The 23,043-nt window shown below is 43.6% G+C and overlaps 1 protein-coding gene across 1 annotated transcript in view; it reads left to right on the forward strand.

Moving 5' to 3' along the window:
* The window catches only part of LOC308440278 (ATP-binding cassette sub-family A member 17), a gene marked incomplete at both ends in the record, with an annotated part of 81,345 nt that overhangs the window by 22,088 nt on the left and 36,214 nt on the right, over positions 1-23,043 (forward strand). Inside the window, 5 exons of the mRNA XM_080942296.1 lie at positions 3,891-4,064; positions 6,571-6,743; positions 7,657-7,782; positions 12,659-12,788; positions 17,483-17,637. Coding sequence (XP_080798422.1) covers positions 3,891-4,064; positions 6,571-6,743; positions 7,657-7,782; positions 12,659-12,788; positions 17,483-17,637 — 758 coding nt within the window. The remainder of the gene's footprint in view (positions 1-3,890; positions 4,065-6,570; positions 6,744-7,656; positions 7,783-12,658; positions 12,789-17,482; positions 17,638-23,043) is intronic.

A 23,043-nucleotide genomic window follows, 5' to 3' on the forward strand; every position in this document is an offset into this window, starting at 1 on the left:
GGAAGCAGAGTCCAGTCAGAGTGCAGAAGAATTGGGAGCGTGAGTTACCCCCCAAAAAGGTAAAGGTGAGAGACATGAGCTCAGCAGCTCATCAAAAGGAAGAGGTGTGACGCGGACGAGGTCCGGCAGCTCATCGCCCACATTTGCGCATGTTTGATACCAAATAGCTCGCTCAAATGTGTGACTCCTGGAAAACAGCGACTCTGCCGAGATGGAGAAGGAATCTGTGGAAGCTGTGTGGGTCTATATGCTACTGCCTCATTCAGACTTTGAATCCCACCAGCCCTCCGTGGCTACAAAGCAAGCGATAGAGGGCGCTAGTCAAGTCAGGGGACTTAGAACATTCTCGAATGTTCTAATGGACTGATACCTGCCGCTGGGACTCCAGTCCTCAGAGTTGAAGCCTTTAACTTAAACACATGGTCAAGTACAGTAGCAAGCAGACATTTAGAAACCAAAGGTGACCAATGATGTCAGAAACACAAATCATAACCAGAGGGGGACTAATGGAAGCAGAAATAGACCATGTAGCCTAACACTGGTAATCAACTGGTTTTGACAGTTGTTTTGACAATGGGGTCTTTTCAACAAAGGATGCTGGGATAACCAGAAGTCTACCTTCAAAAGAAGTCACCTGGAAAGCTACACACATCATGCACGCAAATTGACTCATACTGATTATAAATCTGAATCTAAGTGATAAACCATATTAAAAGAATAAACAAGGAGCTGGCTCAGTCAGGAAAATGATTGCCACGTGAACATAAGGACCCGAGTTCGATCCCTCAGGACCTACATGAAAAAAACCTGGGTACCTTACATTCCTAATCCCGTCTGGGAGGAGGTAAACAGAAGCAGTACTGGGGCTTGCTCCGTATTGAATGAGAGACCCAATGTCAACCTCTGGACTCATGCATGTGAATATAAATCCACACGAACACATACACATATGTATAAGAACACAAAAAAGATAAAGATGACATGAAGTCAGGAGGAAGGTGGGCTGAGTGTGTCCACATGGGAGCCAAGAGGATGGAGTAGGGAAACATGGGTATGATTAAAATGCATTAAATACACAGATGGATGTTTCAAAGAATAAATAAAAGTATTTTTAAACAATAAGAGAAAACATGATTTCATACTACACAATGACTTCTTAGGACACCAAAAGGGCAGCAGTTAAAAGATACAACTGATAGTTGAATTTCAGAAATATTTAAAACTTTTGAACAGCAAGGAAGTGCTGGAGCCTGGGGGTGGTTCACCTTTAATCCAAACACTCGGGAGGCAGAGGCAGGCAGATCTCTGTGAGTTCGAGGCTTGACTGGTCTACAGAGTGAGTTCCAGGACAGCCAGGGCTACACAGAGAAACCATCTCTTGAGAAAAAAAAAGAAAGAAAACAAAAAAGATTTCCGTCTTTCTACGCTAGCATGTCTGTTGGGTCATCTTTATTTATTTAGTCAGTGATGTTGATGAGACTTCATGGGTATAGCTTTCCTGACATTTCTAGAAGATGCGATCTCACAGAAGACTTCCTTTCCCTTTGGCTCTGTTTTTTCTGCCCCCTTTTCCACTGAGATCCTTGAGCCTCAGGCACAGGAGCTGTGTTGTAGATGCATCAGTTGTGTCTGGCATCACATGACCTATTGTTCTCTTCATTTTGATTGGTTGCTGTGTTGTAGATGTATCAGGTGTGTCTAGCATCACATGACCTATTCTCTTCATTTTGATTGGCTGTGGGTTTCCGTTAATGGTCTTCATTTTGATGTTTCCTTTGATGAAGGGTGAGACTTACCTGTACATGTATAAAATCCGTATATATACATACGCGCGTGCGTGTGTGTGTGTGTGTGTGTGTGTGTGTGTGTGTGAAAATAAACATTTAGAATGAAGTTAGGAATTATCCTAGTTTAGCAAAGTGGCTGTTGCAAGTTCTTCATGATCTGTGACTTCACTAGCCCTAGGGAGTTGGCTAGGTTTCTGGTGCCAGGCACAATTTTCCTCTTGTTGAATGGGCCTTAAACCCAATTTAGGAAGCTGTTGGTTACCGTCAAGGTGTGTGTGCCACCGCTGCACCTTTAGGGATAGTTGGCGTGTCATGCTGGTTAGTGTTGTAGCTCACGGGCATTCTAGTTGTGTGGGAATATTGGTTGTTTTCTGCCTTTGGAAACTTTCAGAGCAGCTTCTGTGATGAGAAAAGCGAATCAGTCCCCACGTCAGACCCAGCTTGGATCCTCTGAGACTTACGTCCAAAGTACTTGATGTCTTCAGGAATAGAGACGTGGCTTTTAGTCTCAGGGAGGCAACCAAGGGTAACACCCAAGACCTGTTTTGGGAGTCTCTTGGACCATCCTGACCAACAATTCAAAATGGGGGGCTACTCATGCCCCATGGTGGGCTTCTGTTAGTCAGTCTATAGCTCTTGGGAGGAACATTGTCAGCGCAGATGGGAAGTTTTCATTTAAGCAAAATATGTATATGTGGACTTTTATTATATTGTTATATGCAATATTAGGTAAATGGGTAATAATATATGACTCTTTTTAGAAATCCTTACTATGATTTTATCCTCTTTTTCCTACTTCTGTATTTATCTCTTCTCCTTGACTACTATCTCCCCTCCCACATTTCTTCCATTCCCCCTTTAGATTGCTTGTATCCTGCCCCCCCCCCATGCTGTCCTTACTATGGAAAATCTTTACTTTCCTATTTCCCGCAGTTATCCAGGTTGTATGGTCACATCTGAAGACTTGGAGCTAGGAACCACAGACGAGAAAGAGCACATGATGTCTGTCTTTCTGGGTCTGGGTTTACCTCACTCAATGTGATCTTTTCTAGTTCCATCCACTTCATATGTCTATGGCTTCTGGGCTGGAGAGATGGCTCAGTGGTTAGGTGCCCTGCCTGCTCTTCCTAAGGCCCAGGGTTCAATTTCCAGCACCGACAAGGCAGCTCACAACTGACTGTAACTCCTGTTCCATGGGATCCAACGGCCCTCACACAGACAGACACACATGAAGTAAAAAAATACCAATGTACTTAAAAAGTAAAAATAAGTAAATTTTTTTAAAAAAGAAAATTCTATGGCTTCATTTCCTTCACAGTTGAGCGGTGTTCCCTAACACATTTTCATTACCTGCTCATTAGTTGAAGGATATTTAGTTTGTTTCCATTTCCAGCTACTGTGAATGGAATGGCAGTGAACAAGGCCAAGGAAGAAGCTGGGGAGTAGGAGTGGGTGAGCTAGGTCTCCGTAGATTTATCTGTAGCTATTTGGTAGTTCTCCACACAGATTGCCAGAAGAGCTGGATAAGTTTGCAACTGGGCAAACAGTAAATGGGGCTTCCCTTTACCCCAGGTCTTTGGTACCCGTGTGTTGGAGGCTGTTGCTCTTTGCCACTCTGACCGGTTTGTTTTGATTTCCGTTTCCCTAATTTGTAGAAACAGTGAGCATTAGCTTTAGGATATTTTTTTAGTAGTTTTTATCTTCTTCTTTTTTTGAGAACTCTCTGGATCTTAAGTCCATTATTTGAGTGGCTCCTCTGTTTGTTTTTGCTTTGCCTGTTTTTGATAACTTTAGATGTTCTGGGTATTAATCCTTGGTCAGAGTTCTACAGTGGGCAAGGACTCTCAGTCCTTCTGTGGGGGCACTTGCTCCTCATGCAGATGACCTGGTTAGGTGCCCAGCTCCCACAGTGGCTCACAGCCTTCTGTAAATCCGGTTCCAGGGACTCCAATGCCTTCTTTAGTACAAGTGCAAGAATAAAAAGAGATTGCTTCCTCTCTGAAAAGCCGAATCAATCACAGAGATACTTTTCTCTTGTGGCAGAAAACAGGGTTTCTGTCACAGTACCTTACTGACAAACTTCCTTTCCCTCTGAATCTGCAGCCCATGTAGGAACTGTGATAGGTGGCATCGTCTTCTTCTTCACTTACCTTCCCTACATGTACATCACTTTCAGTTACCACCAGAGGACTTACTCCCAAAAGATACTCTCTTGCCTCTTCTCCAATGTTGCCATGGCAACAGGAGTCCGGTTCATCTCTCTGTTTGAAGCAGAAGGTAAGAGTTATCCCTTCTCAAACCCTACCCAGGCTGCCTACTTGTTTTGCAACGGACAAGGCTGACCTCCATTTCCAAATACACATAATTGACATGTTTGTTTCATTTAGTGTTCTGAGCACCTTACATCACAATGTGGGATGCTAAAGAGATACGGAGTGTGCTTTACAAACCTTATAGCATAACCCGGGCGTTGGTGTCACATGACTTTAATCTTAGTGCTTAGGAGGCTGATCTCTGAGTTTGAGGCCAGTCTGCTCCAGTGAATTCTAGGATAGCCAGGGCTACACAGAGAAACCCTGTCTTGAAAAAGAAAAAAAAAAAAAAAAAGCAAGCAAACAAACAAAACCTTACAGTATAGATGTGGATGTGGGGAGACTAAGGCACATTAAAGAAAGGAAAGTGGCCCCGATCATGTCGGCATGGGCCTGTAGTCCCAGCTATTTGGAAGGCTTAAGCAGGAAGATTACTGGAGCCCAGGAATTCCATCTAGGCTGGCTTGAGCAACAAAGTAACTTTGGAAAAAAATGACTAGGAAATTATATACTGGTACAAATTTATAGCTATAAAACGTATAACTTTATGATTAGGAGCTCAGAAAACATTTTGAACTATACTGATAGTGTAGCTTCCATATGAATTCGTCTTATTGCTTGTGGTGTCCCCTCTTCTCTGGGTTTCTCTAGGGAACGGTAGTGATCAGCCTTATGCTATTATGATGAAATGCATGAAATAATTAACTTGTAAAGAGAAAGACTTATTTTGATTTACAAATCTCTAAGTTCTAGTCAAAGATTAGGTGGCCTCCTTATGTTGGAACGCTGGGTATCCAGTATTTCATGAAAGAAGTACACAGCAAAGCAAACTACCAGAAAAGTGAACAAGAAAACAGAATGATTCAAGTCTCATAGTCTCTTAGAATACTCCCCCAATAACCTAAAGACCTTCTGCTAGGCCCCACCCCCTGCTAAGCTCTGCCCCTACTAAGCCCACCTCCTTAAAAACCCCACCTCCTACTAAGCCCCACCCCCTTAAAGGCCCCACCTCCTCCTAAGCTCCAAACCCGGCTAAGCCCCACCTCCTTAAAAAACCCCATCTTCTGCTAAGCTCCACCTGCTAAAGTTTCTACCAGCTCCCAATAGCATCCCCCTGAAGACCAGGCCTTTAACACACTGTTAGTCAGCTTTCCATAACTGTAGCAAATACCTGAGAAGATCAGCCTTGATAATGCACGGCTTTGACTGTTTTAAAAGCTTTTAAGGTTTCAGTTTGTTCTTTGTTAGTCCCACTGAGAAAAATAACAATATATCAACACTGGAATGCCTAAGAAAAAGGGAAAGACAGGCTAGAGTGAGAGAAAACACATATATCACATTGAGCTGGCAAGCTGTTCATGTTCAGAATGTTTAAGGAAACTCACTCTCATCATTAGAAACTTGCTCTTATAATTTAGGATAACGAAGCAAAAACACTGTTGCTTTAGGGGAAAAGGGATCTACAGAAGATTAATACACAAACAGGTGGTAGGAATCAAACCTCTGACCTCTGGAAGTGCAGCCAGTGCTCTTAACCGCTGAGCCATCTCTCCAGCCCCACTATGTTCCTTTATAAAAGATACCAATGAGTCAATAGTGGAGACAGAATGAAACCTTGAAAGGGTGGTGAGATTGCTCAGTGGTTAAAGCTGCTTACCTTCACATCTGAGGCCCAGAGTCTGATCTTCACAACATGTATTGTAGAAGGAAGGAGAGATCTGACCTCCCCACTGTCTCCTGACCCCCCCCCCCATCATGGTACACATGTACACATGCGCGCACACACACACTACATCCATACACATGAGTAAAAGGGTAATAATGGAAATTTTAAAAAATCTCCATTAATTGGGCATGGTGGCATATGCCAGCAATCCCAGCTCCTAGGGAGGCTGAGGCAGGAGGAATAAGAGTTCATGGCCATCCTCAGAAGTTTACAGAGCCCTTGTCTATTAAACAGAAGGAGGGAAGGACTGAGGATATAGTTCAGTGGCAAAGTAATTGCCTATTGTGTGCAAGGCCATAGTTATAATCCCTGGTACTACTACAATAGATATTTTTAAAAACCTGTTATTATTGCTTATAAAACATCAACTAAGAGACATTGTCTTGGATATATTTGTGGGGGTGTTTTTTTGTGAGGATTAGCTGCAGGAGGAAGAACCTCTACCCTCAGAGTGGGGAGCACACTCTAGCAGTGGCCTCGGTTTAATGCCATTTGAGAAAAATGGTAGTGCCTTGTCCACTCACCTTCCCACCCTGTTGGTAAGTGCATTGCTGCTGCTGCTGCTGCTGCCACCATCTGTTGCTAACATCAGAACCAAACTTCATTGCCTTTCCCGTATGGAATGAAGACTTCAGCTCTCCAGGACTCCCCTTGGCCCTTTTCTCTATTTTGGGACTGCTGAGTCTTGTAGACTGAGCAGAGTTGTCAACACACAGACAGTCACTGTCCCCCTTCTTTGGAACAGGCACAGGCATCCAATGGAGGAACATAGGCCGTGTCTGGGGAGAATTCAGCTTTGCTCAGGTGCTGGTGATGCTCTTGCTGGATTCCTTCTTGTACTGTCTGATAGCCTTCATGGTGGAGTCTCTCTTCCCAAAGAAGTTTGGAATACCTAAGTCTTGGTACATCTTTGCCAAGGTAAGTTCTGATCCCGCTATTTTAGAGACAGATGCTAAATGTTTATATCTGCCACCCACGTTCCTCCATCTTGCAATGATGTACTAATTAAGATCTTAGACACCAGTAAGTCTCTATCCTGAGTTCACCTCATGACTATTGCCCTGTGGTTGGCAGGGAGCATGATTACCAGTGAGTCTCGGTTTCTCAAGACTTACCCCACTGTTGACAGCTGAACTAGAGGATGAGACGGGGAGGGTCATCTCATCCAGTATAGGCCTGTTGAATCCCAGGCCCTGCATTATCCCACAGAATTCACCCCCTTGCTAACATCAGAACCCAACGTGCTAGAGTTCTCACCCCCTTTCTCCATTGAGCTGTATTTGCAGAGGCCTTCTGAGGCCTCTGATCACCTGGTGTATGACAGGCAATGCCACAGATTCTCTGGACAATCCCAGAAACGCACAGACTACATTTTTCTTACAAATATGAGCTTTCTGTGCTTAGCTCTGCCTCCCACAGTGGCCTGTGATGGTTTAACCCATGGACACAGTGAGGACCTGCGGCACCTGCTCTGCTTTCTTTCTTGGGGTATGAAGAAATAGGTAAATATAACACCAGCATCCCCCAAGAACCTGACTCCTGGTGAGATGGCTCTCCACGTGCAGTCAAGAGCCTGGAAATACGTCACGTCAGTTTTACTTAGATCCTTTCTGAGTGCCAGGGATTATAGGTTGACACGCAGGTAACCTGTAGTGAATCCATTAGTGAGCTGGTTAAATTCTGCAGGTACCATGAAATATTTGATTCAGCAAGTAAGCTGCCTGTGGGGGTAGGGGTCTGTACCACCAATATGTGTCTCCCATAAGAGAAAGATCACATAAACAGTTAGTGTGTAAGTTAACTTCTTGTGCAGTGCCCCTTCTGGCCCAAGAAACCGGCTCGAGCAATACCGCCACTTTTGAATATTGGGGATCCTGAGAAAACTTCAAAAGAGGAGTTCATGCAGGACGAGCCAGCTGATGAGATGAACACAATTAAGATCCAGCATCTGTATAAGGTATTAGTTCAAACCTCCTTTCCGGGACGGCCCTTCTAAGCTTTTATTCTGATAGTGCTTACAAGCTGCTCTTTGGAATTCAGAGTTTTGGGGTTTTGTTTTTTGTTTGTTTGTTATTATTCTTTAATCTTTCTTTCAGCTCTTCATGCAGGTTTATATATTATAATCTCAATCCACAAACCCTCTATATCATAAGACTACATTAAATAGACAAAGATATAAACTGTCCTTCTATATGATATAAAAGACCTATAAAATTCCTTAAACTATTCCTGTCTACCTATTGCGAATTACAGCCACCAGGATCCAGGTCTGCTTTCCTCTGGTTCCATCTCAATTTCCTCTCCTCAATCTCTGCTCCTCTTCCATTTTCCTACCTTTACTTCTCCACTGTCCAATCATATATCACCTTAACATAAATCTACATATCAGCCTTTTGTTTACTTTTAAAAAAACAACAAAAAACTTTACCTTTAAATGTAAGCCGTGTACAACTATTACCGCTAGAAAATATTCTAAATGATGATATTTTTTCAAAGTTAATTAGCTTGGGTAGGCTATAAAACTAAATTAGACTTCAACTCTGTCAGAAATCTGAGGATGACCAAATATCTACAAGCATAGGAAGCCTAACATGGCCTCCAGAGCTGAGACAGGTTGTAGAGACAAATCTCCACTAGCACAGTCCCCTGTTAGCAACATGTGAGAGCAAGTCTTCAGCCTTCTGGCCCAGGATCACTGACAGACCTAGAAATGCAGAAATCTTGAAGGACTGATCATTTTGGCTCAGCAAAGATTATCAGTCGACTATTCAGCACAAAGTGTCCCTTTCTGGACAGTATTTGTCTGTAGATGAAATCGGCAGTTTCTGCCCAGTGGCTGCCTAGCCACAAAGTATACCTCACCTCGAGGAAGAGATGCTCAGTTTCTTGGTTAGTTCCACCAAAGAGGAACTGTAAGGAGCAGATATGTCTTAACAAAAGGTAAATAATATTAAATGTCATGATTTATGGATTTCTGACATTTTTGAAAACCATCTAACTACAAAAAGCATTTCTGAACTGTTAAGCCTTAAATACTCTTGGCCATTTTTAATTGAAATATCTCAGAAATACCCTTTTATTGACTCAAAACCGTGAGTTTGTTAGCTAGCCCTTAACTAGTATTGTTTAATCAACTAAAAACAGTGTATAAACCTTGAATCTGTATCAAATCAATTTTATAGCACTGCAAAGATTATAACTTTAACTTTGTATCAATTAGAAAAATTTCTACCAGTAAAGATAGGACTTTAGCTTAGTTACCAAAAGAAGATCATAGCTGTACAATCAAATCTGGCTAATTCCTCCCTGTAAGATTATGACCATTTCTAAATTCTTCATAAAAACAACCTTACAACAACCACTTTCATCTCCAAAGTCCAAGGAATCGAGCGACGACTCTTCATAGCTTCTTCAAGTTGAATATATAGGCATTGAGAATTTAGAAGTGGGGAGGGGAATGAGGAAGCTGGCCAGGCCTCAAGAAGGAAAGCCACACTGACGATTGTTGTAGTCTCTGATGTCTGGAATCAGGCCAGTTTAACACTCTGATGACAAGCTTCACTGTGGCTGCACATTCTGTAATATATATATAAAACTATTGTCAATTACGGCCACCAGGATCCAGGTCTGCTTTCTCCAGCTCCATCTTGATTTCCCCTCTCAATCTTCTTTTATATATATATATATATATATATATATATATATATTAACAGTCCAGTCGTTATTCCCCCTCCAGGTCCACCTTCCGACAGTTTCTCATCCCATCCCCCCATCTCCAAGAGGATGCCCCACCCCCTCCCCACTTGTCATCCCCCCTCCCTGGGACCTTAAGTCTCTCAAGGGTTAGGTGCATCTTTCACTGAGGACAGACCAAGCAGTTCTCTGCTGTATATGTGCCAGGACCTCAAACCAGCTGGTGTGTGCTGCCTGGTTGGTGGCTGAGTGTCTGAGAGATCTCTGGGGAACAGATTAGTTGAGACTGCTGGTCTTCCTATGGGGTTGCCCTCCTCTCCAGATTCTCCTAGCCTTTCCCTAATTCATCCACAGGAGGCCCTGGCTTCTGTCCATTGGTTGGGTGTTAAGTATCTGCATCTGGCTCTCCTTATGATCGTATTTTCAAAACTTAGAAACAGCTTGAAATGCCCTGTTTCCTGTCGTGAAGTTAAATTGTTGATTTTTTTTTTTTCTGAAAAAGCATCTTCTCAACCTCCAGTACCAAGCATCTCCATTGGAGATAGGCCAGAAGTGCGCCCATTTGGTGGATGACTTGTATCCACCAAATCAAATGTAAACCAGATCTCACTGTTAGCTTCCAAACACAGGAGCAGGCAGCTGCTTATCCACAGGTGCTTGCAGAGGCTTGCTTCACACAGAGCCCTGTTAACTAAGGATTTCTGCCACAGGTAGAGTCTCGGTGCTCCTGGTGTCTACAGATTGTGGCTGTCTGAGATCTCTCTTCTGCAGCTATAATAAGAAAGTGGGACACTCTGCTCTTTGTGACCTTAAAATTCTAACTTGGTTAGACATGGTGGCACAAGCCTTCGATCCCAGCACTCAGTAGGCAGAGGCACGTGGATCTCTCTCAAGTTTGCAGTCTGCCTGATCTACACTGGGAGTTCCAGGGCAGTCAGAGATGTGTAGTTAAAACTGTCTTCAAACAAACGAACACAGGGCTGGAGAGATGGCTCAGTGGTTAAGAGCACTGACTGCTCCTCCAGAGGTCCTGAGTTCAAATCCCAGCAACCACATGGTGGCTCACAACCATCTGTAGGGGGATCTGATGGCCTCTTCAGGCAGGTGTGTGTGTGCATGTGTGTGTGTGTGTGTGTGTGTGTGTGTGTGTGTAGCAGAGCACTCATACATTGAATAAAATAAAAATATTAAAAACAAACAAACAGACTACTCAGCCTTGGTTGCCTTCTACATGGGGGATCCAGTGGGTCACGTCCTAGCCCAGGACACACATGAAATGGGTCCAGGTCCTCTACAAAGGTAGTAGTTAGAAGTGGGGAGGGGAATGAGGGAGCTGGCCAGGCCTCAAGAAGGAAAGCCACACTGACGATTGTTATTAGACTTTGATATCTGTGGGTGTTCTCTCTTGTTCTCTCACTCCAATCTCCTAGCTCTGGCTCTCTCTTCATAATACCCAGTCTTGGGGCAGATGGGTCTGCATGATCTCAGCCAATCAGCAGAGCCAGCTCTCCGCTCTAACTGTGACGGATGTAATCGTTGTTTCTCCCTGGACCATCCCTACCATGAGCCTTTAAGACTTCAAGATGGCTGGGGCCTCTCCTTGGTGGTGGAAGGCCAGGGTTCAAATTGCCTCTGTTCTCTTTGCCCTCCTTTCCTCCACTTGCTTGGCTGCCTGCCTTCCTTGTTCACAGTTGGGCCACATAACACCCCTGCTGAGAAGGAGGCTGGCGTCAAAAAGCGAGACTGTCCCTCGCTTCAAAACTGAAAAACCCAAATAGGTATAAGGTCAGGGGGAGTGAGCAAACTCCTTCTGTAATATCCTGTTCCGGGCATCACTGAATGACCTGTAACAAGTGGCATCTAAGGACCAATGACCCATGGTGAATCCCACACCCAAAGTCCAGCCCAATCCCAATGACCAACAGTGTCTGAATCCCAAACCCAAAGTTCAGCCCAAATGCCATTAGATGTGACAGAAATGATATAAATCAGACACTGAAATGCAATCCGTCTCTGGAGTGGCATTAGCGAGGGTTTTTTGTTTGTTTGTTTGTTTGTTTTCTTCCTTAGTCTTGTTTTGAAGGTTTATTGACTTATGTATGTTCTGTATAGGAATGCTGCAGGACCTGAGGAAGGCATTGGATCCCATTATGGATGGTTGTAAGCCACTGTCTTAGTCAGGGTTATATTATTGTGAAGAGACACCATGACCAAGGCAACTCTTATAAAGGACATTTAGTTGGGGCTGGCTAACAGGTTCAGAGGCTCAGTCCACTATCATCACAGCAGGAAGCATGGCGGCATGCAGGCAGACATGGTGCTGGAGGAGAAGAGTTCTGCTCCTTGGTTCTCAGGCAGCAGAACGAGACTGTGTTACGCTGGCCAGACTTGAACATATATGAACCCTCAAAGCCTGCCCCATAGTAACATGCTTCCCCCACCAAGGCCACACTTCACTGTCTCTCCAGCCCTTCTTCCTTACTCGTAAATCATGGATTTCTTTAATAATAAAAATGGTACTTAAAGTTCTGGAGCCATCTGACCTGGCAAACAGAAGGGTGAAGCTGAAGACGCAGGGTGCCCTTTCTCAGAGGCTTCTGGGTAAGAAGGTAAATCTACTTCTGAATGGAGAGAATTCCATTCGGGCCACAAGCCTTCCAACCTTGCACTCCTAGGCCTTTGGTTCAGGTTTCCTATTGCCATGTTTCAGGACTGAAAAGAGGTTCCCAGGCAGGCTCCCCAGAACCTCAAGGCTGTGGAATTATGGGAAGACGGACTCCCCTAACAAGGCTTTTAGTTTGGATACCCGTTAATGACCTGCATTTTAAAACCTTTTTATTTTTAATTAGGAGCACGTACAATTGAGAAGGTGGGGATGGGGTGTGTGCACATGAGCCAGAGCCTCGGATATCTTGGGAGCTGGAGTCACAGGAGGCTAGGGCGGGCCAACGGAGACTTGGGTCCTCTACAAGAGCTACATGAACTCTTAGCCACAGTGCTAAGTCTCTCCGGCTCCCTCCCTGCTTGGTGAACTTGCAAAGAAAATTTTCAACTGATCTGGATATGAGACTCGCTGTACCTTTCAGAACTGCCTCCGTGTGTGGTATGACCCTGCCAGTCACACGCTGCCTTTCCTACAGGTGTTCTATGTGGGAAGTAGAAAACGGATCGCAGTCAAAGATCTGAGCATGAACCTGTACAAGGGGCAGATCACGGTTCTTCTGGGACACAACGGAGCAGGGAAAACCACCGTCTGCTCCGTTCTGACAGGTACCTGCACGGGGTCGGCTCTGCTGAGAAAGCCCTTAATAAATGGCTGCACAGATCTAGGTGTTTTCGACTTCTCTGCTAAATTTCATCGACATTTTAATATTAAACACGATTATTGTTAATTGCACCTTTACAGTTCAGTAACCACACCCAGGAAATCTTTGCCTCTTTCAGTCAGCCTACAGAGCTACATTCTCTGTGGCAAGACATGGATGACGCTAAGTTTCTTTCTGGGTAGGATTTTCCTGTCTGATGTAAGACACTGCTAATCTCTCAACAACTCAAACCTCCATCGACAACATCTTTGCATTGATTGCTACAGGGACTTCCGGGTGGCATCTGTGAGTTGTCCTGAAACACCCATTTCAGAGTTAACTTTTATGTTGAACTAATTTTTTCACATCCTGTCAACTGTAATGATATCCTATGAAATCTGAAAACTCATTCAAGAAACATTTATCGGAGGTTTAAGACGTATAAAGCTCTGCACAAAACCAAAGGGGTGAATATCCAGGTTTGAAGGAGCTCCAGAAATCAACAGGTTCTTATACACAGAATGTCACAGGGCTACAAAGCTGTCAGCTATCAGGCAGCTGTGAGTCCCTCCATATATAAATGCAAAGACACTAGAAGAACAGCAGGATTTAGTGACACAGGACTGAAGGCCAAGTATCAACTTCATACTCTATCTATCTACCTACCTACCTACCTATCTACCTACCTACCTACAGACCTACCTACCTATATACCTACCTACCTATCTATCTATCTATCTATCTATCTATCTATCTATCTATCTACCTACCTACCTACCTACCTACCTACATACCTACCTTCCTATCTATCTATCTATCTATCTATCTATCTATCTATCTATCTATCTATCTACCTACCTACCTACCTACCTTCCTATCTATCTATCTATCCATCTACTATCTATCTATCTATCTATCTATCTATCCATCCATCTATCTATCTATCTACCTACCTACACACACACACACACACACACACACACACACATACACACATATATATATATAGTTAGTTAGAAAAAAGTCGCAAACTTTATGTATTATTATTCTGTATTATTTTTCTACTTCATGAAGTTTTAGTTTTTCTCTGAAGTTCTTTACTTCTTCTGTTGTCATGAATTTACATTAAAACTGTTTCTTTGTTTTGTTGTTTTGTTTTTGTTTTGTTTGAGACAGGTTCTCTGTGTAGCCCTGGCTATCCTGGAACTCACACTGTTGACCAAGATGACCTCGAACTCAGAAATCTGCCTGCCTCTGCCTCTGCCTCCCAAGTGCTGGGATTAAAGGTGTGCAACACCACCATTACTCTGTACAAACGCTCTCTATAATTACTCTAGAGTAGTGTTATCTTTTATCCCTGGGTGTGAATGTGTGTGCATGCAAGTGTGGGTGGGTGGATGGAAACCAAGGTCAGCTTCAAGTGTCATTCCTCGGAGCTGTCTACCTTGCTTTTCAAGACAGGCTCACCCATAGGGACCTGAGGCTCACTGATTGGCCTAGGGTGCCTGGCCAAGGAGCCTTGGGTATCTGCCTGCCTCTGCCTCCCCAGCGTTGGGGCTACATGAGAGCTGAGGGTCTACAGGGCAAGCCCTTTACCAGGTATCTCTCCCAGCTCCTATACCTTTTTACCTTCAAAAGGTGGATTATTTAATTATACGTATGACTGTGTATAGGTTTGTACACGTGAGTTCAGTTGCCTGCAGGGGCCAGAGAGGACATCGGATCTGCTAGAGCTGGAGATACAGGAGGTTGTGAGCTAGAACCTGCATCTGGGTGATCTATAAGAAAAGAACGTGTTCTTAACCTCTAACCATCTCTCCAGCCTCTGGACGTGGTCTTCATATTGCGGTTCCACTGTGGTTGTCCTGGATGTGGAAGCCTTGGGGAAAGCAGCAGTGATTGCTCTCCTAACACACCCACCTCATCCACACTGAGGCCAGTTTTGTGGATTTTCCTGTAACGGGAGAAGTTTATTCTTTTCTAAAGAGCCAGCCATGCAAATGAATGAGTACTTTCCTAGCACTGGGTTTAATCCCTGGGATGCAGCTCTCCCACAGGGAAAGGGGCTGTAGAGGGGAACTGTCATTTGAATCATTGGTGCATATGTGTGTGTGTGTGTGTGTGTGAGAGAGAGAGAGAGAGAGAGAGAGAGAGAGAGAGCATGTGTGGGCATGTGTATGTGAGCATGTGTGGACAAATGTGTGTGCATGAGTATATGCATGCATGTATGTGTGAGTGTGTCTGCACATGTGTGTGGGGGCATGTATGTGTACTTGAGTATGTGGGGGCATGTATGTGTGCATGAGCGTGTGTGTCTCTCTGTGTGTGTCTGTGTGCTGCAACTTTCACGGCATTCCAGGGTGCCATGCTCCAGAAGGCATGCTGACCTTTAAAGGCAGCTTAGCATTCTTGAGTTCCGGATCCACTCTCTTGTTAGCTGAAGAGACCAGCTGCATAGCTGTGGTCTCAATTCCCCATGTTAGGATGACTTAGTTCAGTCCCTAACACCCATTGCAATCCTAGTGCCGGGGAGGAAGCGACAGGTGAATCCCTGGGGCTGTCTGGCCAGCCAGCCTAACCTAATCAGCGAAGCCTTGAGTCCCTGTGAGTAAGCCTGCCTCACAATACAAGGCAGCTCCAAGGAATGACACTTGAGGTTAACCTCTGGCTTCAGCATTCATGTACTCAAGACATGCGTTAACACTTCCCACAGTGTCCAGGGAAGGGGTTGGGTCTCTTGGAGCTGAATTCACAGCTAGTTGTGAACCATCTTATGTGTGTACTAGAGGTGTTATGGTTGTCTGGGTGGAAGTGTCCCCAGTGTAAGTGTGGCAGCCCTGAGGGGAAAGGTTGCCTGGAAGTTGGGAGCCAAGGAAAACCACAAAGTCTCACTGTACAACAAACCTCACACAAGAGATTTACTGGAAAAGGCACAAGTGGGTTGGATAACCAAACAGACCACACAATTTGTTGTGGCCTGTTGTGACAATGAGATCTTTTTAGCTCTTCAGTTACACAAGTCTGAGCTGAGGACATGGCTTTGTGAATAAAGGCACTTATCACTAAACTGAAGAGTTAAATTCAACCCCCAGAACCTCTCTGGTGTTGGGAGAGAACTGGCTCCCTCAAGTTGTTCTCTGGCCTCCACATGTATCATGCACACATACACACACACATACACACACACACACACACACACACACACACAACTGAGGTAACACATAAATAAATGTATGTGTTTTAAAACGATGGATGTGTTTCTAGCCACACATAGTGGTACATGCCTGTAAAGTTAGCAGTCAAAAGTTTGGCCTACACAAACCTCATCTCAAAATCAATCAATCAATCAATACATAAATAAACAAATGGGATATAGTTTTTCTGTAGACAAATAGCCTGAACACACCGTTATACTAAAAGCAAACACAGCACCAATGAAAGGCTAACGGTAAAGTGGAGCATTTTATCTTAGTGCATGCCTAGAAGGGCCAGCCTGCTCTGTACCAGAATGTTCGTGCCAGGCTGTGTTGTATGGCAAAGCTGAGGGCAGCCTGGCATTCACAGAGACCTCTTAAACAAACAACTAGAAACCCACAAAACAGAAAAGAAAATGTTATTTAAGAAAAAAGAACTTGTATTTTTTGTTTTAGTATAAAGACAGTATGTGGGGTTAGGGGCCTAGCTCTTACCTGGCCTGTGGGAAACCCTAGATTCAATCTATCTCTACCACAACGAGCATAAATAACAAATAACATGTGTATAAAACTAGGTAAGGCTGTCCTAGAACTTGCTCTGTAGACCAGGCTGGCCTTGAACTCACAAAGATCCTCCTGCCTCTGCCTCCTGACTGCTGGTATTAGAGGCGTGCGTCATTACCACCTAGTTTAAGATTTATTTTGTTTTATTCTATGCATATGAATGTTTTGCCTTCGTGCATGTGTGTGCCTGATGCAGGAGGAGGCCAGAAGAGGGTTCAGGATCCCCTGAAAGTGGAGTTACTGACATTGTAAACCACCATGTGGGTTCTGGGGACCAAACCCTAGTTCCCAAGAACAAATGCTCTTAACCTCTGGCTCATCTCTCCAACCTCTGTTTCTTTGGTTACACCTTCTCTTCCTTTTTATGAACTGTTTGTGATAAAAATGTATTGTCATTCTAACTAGAATAAAGAGGCAAAAAAAACAGTGTAGGCAGCTGGGCCGTCAAGGCACATACTGGTATACATTTACTTATTTATTCAGAAAACAAATATTTATTGTCCATCAGGATAAAGTCAGACTTTGCCTTTGAGGATCACATTTCAAAACCCTTAGATTCCCAAAATGCTCTCCCCACCACCACCACCACCATATTTCCAAGTCATGCAGATTCACTGTAATCATTGCAGCTACGTGATTTACTTTGTAAACACCCACGTAATTGAATTCATTTAGCCAGACTGGAGTTGCTCAAATGCAGGAAGCATTTTTCCTGTCTCCAATCTTTCCTGTGTATTCTCAAGCTTAGCCACACACAGGTCAAGTATCCCTTAGGAGCAGCTGATTGAGTGACAGTGACAAAATGGATAAGGCTGATCTGTGGGAGAAGAGATGGAGCCAGGGTGATGGATAGGCCTCGGAACGAAACTGACTTTAAGATGTCTTCTCTGCTTGGTTCTAGGTCTTCTTACTCCCTCAAAAGGGCATGTATATATCCATGGATGTGAAATTTCAAAAGACATGGTTCAGATTAGGAAGAGCCTGGGCTGGTGCCCACAACATGACATTTTATTTGATAACTTAACAGTAACTGACCATCTTTATTTCTACGGCCAGGTGAGTTGGTGAACAATGGGTCTGTGTTCGTTCTTAGGAATGGTAAGATAAGTGCTTGGCTTCGCCTGCTTCATTCTGCGATGGGGGTGGGGTCTCTCGGTACGCTGACATTAGACGTGGGGAGGCAGTTTTCCGTCTGATCCAGCTCTGTATACACTGACCAGGCGTCTTGTAATTCAGTTCTCCCTGGAGCTGGCTAACTCTCCATCAACTCAAGCATCCACTCCCATAAGGCTACCCACCTCCCACTTCAGCTGTAACTTGCAAAGCTCAAGTTGTTTTCATAGCTCATATCTCGGGTTCAGTATTTTTCTGTGACTGCTTACGAAACTCAGGGAAACATTTACTTATAGTGACTAATTTGTTAAATAAATAAATAATAAATAAATAAGGCTACAGTGAGTACTCAGATGGAGCAGATAGAGCAAGGCCTTTGGAAGGGGTGAGTCCTGCTCCTTAGGGGGGCAAAACCTTCCAGCTCTTTGATGCATTTGTCAACCTAGGAAGGAACCCCAAACTTAAAAGCTTGGAAAATTTTTACATAACATGTATTATGTAAGCATGATGAATTGGTCATCGTTTCCCCGGAGGAGGGGGAGTAGAGGTTCAGATTCTGGCTTAGTCTTTCTGATGACCAGCCTCAACTCCTAAAGCTACCCAACGGTGTGCTGGGAGTCACCTCATTAAAACAAAAGACATAGCATTTGTTCAGATAATTCTACAAAATTAAGGGTCTCTCTGTAGCAAAGAAAAGTCAAGTATCAAGTACAGACCAAATATTAGGACAAAAGAGACTTCTAGAATCTTTATAAATTTTTTTTGCATTTAAGTTTTTAGTTTTTAGTGAGATAAAATTTACATCACACAAAGTTTGCATTCTCATTCTTGTCTGGTCTGTTTCGAGACAGAGTCTCATTAGGTAGAACTTGGCTGGCCTGGAGTTTGCTTATGTATACCAGGCTAGACCCAAGTCCTAGAGATTGACCTACCTCTGCCTCCTGAGTGCTGAGGTGAACGGTGTACACTACCATGCCCAGAAATATCTTTGAGAACTTTGTACAATGCCATTTGGTCATACTCACTACCCAACTCCCTCCTCTCATTCCCACCCTCAACTCCCTACCTACCCAACTCCTAGTTTTGGTCATGTTTCCTGTCCCCGCTCCCCTACAGGGTCCAGTTTGTGTTGTTCTACTTTCTTGGAAGTAGGACCTGCCCCGGAGCAGGACAGTTACACATATAGATTCGTAGTGATTCTGACAGCATGTGCCAGACCAGCACAAGCTCAATCCTCCCTAGTTAGGTCTGCTTGAAGTTCTGTGAACCTCTTGTGGTTAGACGTGTACTTCTGTGTTCGTAAAGTCTGCTGCTGTGATTTCATTAAATAGCCTGTTTTACTGCATCTGTTTTTTTTTTTTAATCTCTGTTCTTTCTTCTATGTCAGGGATTATTATGTTTGACCTTTTGAAAGTGTTCCAGGTTGCTTAGAAGTTTCACTGGTGCTCCTTGATTCCTTGATTCCTTATCTGTCTGCTGGTATTATTGTCTCTGCTTGACGCTCCACCACAGAAATCCATCCTTCTAGAGAACATGAATATATAGGATATATGGTCTGATGATAGTATCTGTTGGGATATTTTTATTTGATTGAGTCCTTCATTTCAAATATCTCTATTTGGTTCTTTCTTCCTTTCTTTCCTTCCTTCCTTCTTTCCTTCTCTCCTTCCTTCCTTTCCTTCTTTTTTCCTTTCATTTTATTTTATTGTTAATAGATTGGCCTCAAACTCAGAGAGACCCACTTGCCTCTGCCTCCCCAGTGTTGGTACTAAAGGCGTGCACCGTCACCACCATCTGGCTCTTTGCTTTTTTTAATGTTTCAACCTCTTTACTGAATTTTTTCTCGACACTTTGAACTTTTCCTCCAGTTTACGGACTAGTGCATTCACTTTGGAGACTGTATTGTCCAGATCTTGGATAAATCTTCTTAGTTCATGCATTTAGTTGAATCTTCTGCTTGATCACTAATTCTTTTCAAAAGTAAAACTATGAATTTTTTTCTCAGACATTTCAGCCATGTCTGTTTTTTTGGGTTCCCTTACAGGGGAGCTGGTTGATTGGGAATGGCTGGTGGTTGTATTATATTTTTTGTTTTGTCTTATACATCTGTTTGGCCCTAGTTGTCCCTAAGTGTTTTTGACTTTCTCTTCTTCCAGATTAGTCTGGATGTTTTATTTATTTATTTATTTATTTATTTATTTATTTATTTATTTATTTATGTGACTCTTCCAAATGGGTTACCCATATGGGCTTGGTGTTGATTGTTGAATGGAGTTGCCAGGCAACTACATGTTGGCTGTATGCCAACAGGACTAAGGACAGGCTATACACCAAGCCACAGACAACCAGATGGAGATAAAACCCAGGTTATCCCTTGAAAACCGGTATTTCTGGGAAAAGGACATCAAACACCAGGCTCACTGAAGTCTGTGTACTCTCTGAAAGCCAAGGTTAGAGCCTGAAGTAACCTAGGACTCCAGTATTACAGACTCCCCAGTCCTCCAGTGGACCCCAGAAGTCAAACTCACACATTCACACTGACCACAGGATCACTGGAATCAGAACCCCAATATCTCAGAGGATCCTGTGCATCCTGGAGCTGAAGCTCAGACACTGCACTGGCCTCTAAGGCCACTGGGACTGGAGTCCTGTCCTGATACTGCTCCCAGATCCCCCCAGATGCCCCTGCCAGAGCTGAGAACCTAGTTCCAAGGTGCTCTCTGGAGCAGAAGGCCTGTTGCTTTAATGCCCTTGAGTCTCACCGAAACTGGAGGCCTGAGTACTTCCTGGTCTCACAGAAACCAGAGGTCTGGTCCCCTGGAGCTTAGAGGCTATTTGTGTGCTTTGAAAAAAAAATCTCTCTCCATATCCTTTGTCATTTTTTAGTTGAGTTGTTTATCCTTTAGTACTTTAGTTGTGAGACATTTTTAATTAGATGCTGTTCCTAAGCCCCTGATAAAAAATATGATCTACAGAAATATTCTCCAATACTACTCCCTGCCTTTATTTCCCATTTATTGATGGTAAATTTTGATACAGAAAAGTTTATTTCCTTTGCTTACCATACCACTGTACACACACGTGTACACACACACACACACACACACACACACACACACACACACACACTGAAATAACTCTTTAAGAGCCTGAGAGAGGGCTCAATGATTAAGAGCACTTGTTCTTGCAGAAGACCCAGGTTGGGTTCCCAGCACTCTCACAGTGGTTCACAACCATCGGTAGCTCCAGTTCTGGGGATCGCACTCCCTCGTCTGACCTCTGTGGGCACCAAACATGCATGTGGTCTACATACACACGTGTAGGCAAAACACTCACCCACACATAAACTATATAAATCTAACTTTTAAAAAGGAGAGAAATGACGCTCTTTAGCTGAGCATGGTGGCACATACCTGTCATCCTGAGAGTGGGGTGGGCAGAAGGAATCACTGCAAGTTCAAGACCAGCATTAGTCTATACAGCAAGTTCCAGACTACCCAGAGCTACACAGAAAGGATTTATCTAAAAGCAAAGATTCTGCCTTAGTTAGGGTTTTACTGCTGTGAACAGACACCATGACCAAGACAAGTCTTATAAAGGACAACATACATTTGGGGCTGGCTTACCTGCTCAGAGGTTCAGTCCATTATCATCAAGATGGGAACATGGCAGCATCTAGGCAGGCATGGCATAGGAGCTGTAAGTTCTACATCTTCATCAGAAGGAAGCCAGAAAGACTGGGCATCCTCAGGCAACTAAGAGGAAAGTCTCCAAGCCCACCCCCACAGTGACACACTTCCTCCTACAAGGCCACACCTTTTAATAGTGCCACTCCTTTGGCGGACCACAGGCAAACCATCATGGATGTGTCTCTCTTCTGTCCTTAGGAGGGAATCACTGTTGTTAGAATCTCAGCTCTATTTCCGTCTTTCTGTACGCCTGTCATAGAACTACCTCAGTGCTATAAGACTGCAGGTTTATAGTAAGTGCTGGGTTCAGAAGTGCGACACCCCCACCCTGTTCTTGTCTGCAAAGCTGTTTTGATCATTTTGACCTGATTGTACTTCCAGTTGAGTTTAGGAATACGAGTTTTATCCATACCTACAAAAAAATTTTTTAAGGGGTATCATAATTTGCAGGGCTCTTTGAATAGCAATGGCATCTTAACATTATTAATAATGTTCAAGTTTCCAGTCCTTGAACATGAAATGTGTTTCTATTTATTTGAATGTCTTTCAATAATGCTTTATAGGTATTTTAAAATATCTTTTAATTTCTTGATAATCTTTTTATTTATATGAGTACACTGTAGCTGTCTTCAGACACACCAGAAGAGGGTATCAGAACCCATTACAAATGGTTGTGAGCTATGATGTGATTGCTGGGAATTGAACTCATAACCTCTCGAAGAGCAGTCAGTGTTCTTAGCTGCTGAGCCATCTCTCCAGCCCACTCTATAATTTTCAGTGTGAAAATTTTGCATTTATGTTGTGATGCTAAAGTAAACAATGTTTTTAGACTGTTCATTGCCAATATAAAAAGATACAAACTTGTGGTTGGGGGGTGTGGTGTAGCACTTGCCTAATATGAATGAGGCCCTGGGTTCGATCCCTACCACCATATAAAGTGGAGCATAGCAGCATAAGCATGTAATCTCAGTTCTCTAAGGAGTTGAGGCAGGAGGATCAGTAGTTCAATGTTATTCTTAGCTACAGAATATACTCAAGGTCAGCCTGAATTCTACCCTCAAATAAAACAAAACATGGCTGGAGATTTAGCTCAACTGGAAAAGTACCTGTGGTCCAAGCCACCCACATAAAAGCAAAGCATGGTCTCTTACCCCAGGGCTGAAGGGAGGTGGGAATGGGGGACAGGGGGGATGAGAGGATGGGGGATGGGGTGATTTTGTAAGTGACATGGGATAGGCTGATCCATGGAGCCATTGGTTTGCCAGTTTAGTCAATTGGTGCCCTCTAGGTTTAGTGAGAGACTGTCTCAAAAGGTATTATGGGAAAACAGGCACATAGAGAGAAAACAAGACACACACACAAACACACACACACATGCACATTCACACACAAAAAATAATGCAGAGAGCAATTGGTGGAAGACACCAGTATCAAGCTCTAGCCTACATGCAATGTGTAAACATTGTGTAAACACATGTGCATGAATGTGCATACACACACAGAGACACAAGTACACACACACACTCCAAAACAAAGAGAGAAATACAAACTTGCACAAGGCTGGCCTTGCAGAGATGATCACTTTGTGTGACCTCTAATATGACTTGAAGACTTGGTGGTAACAAAGATGCTCTTATCATTGGGGAAGTCCCAAAAGAGA

Source organism: Micromys minutus, assembly GCF_963924665.1.
Source record: "Micromys minutus genome assembly, chromosome: 31".
Lineage (NCBI taxonomy): Eukaryota > Metazoa > Chordata > Mammalia > Rodentia > Muridae > Micromys > Micromys minutus.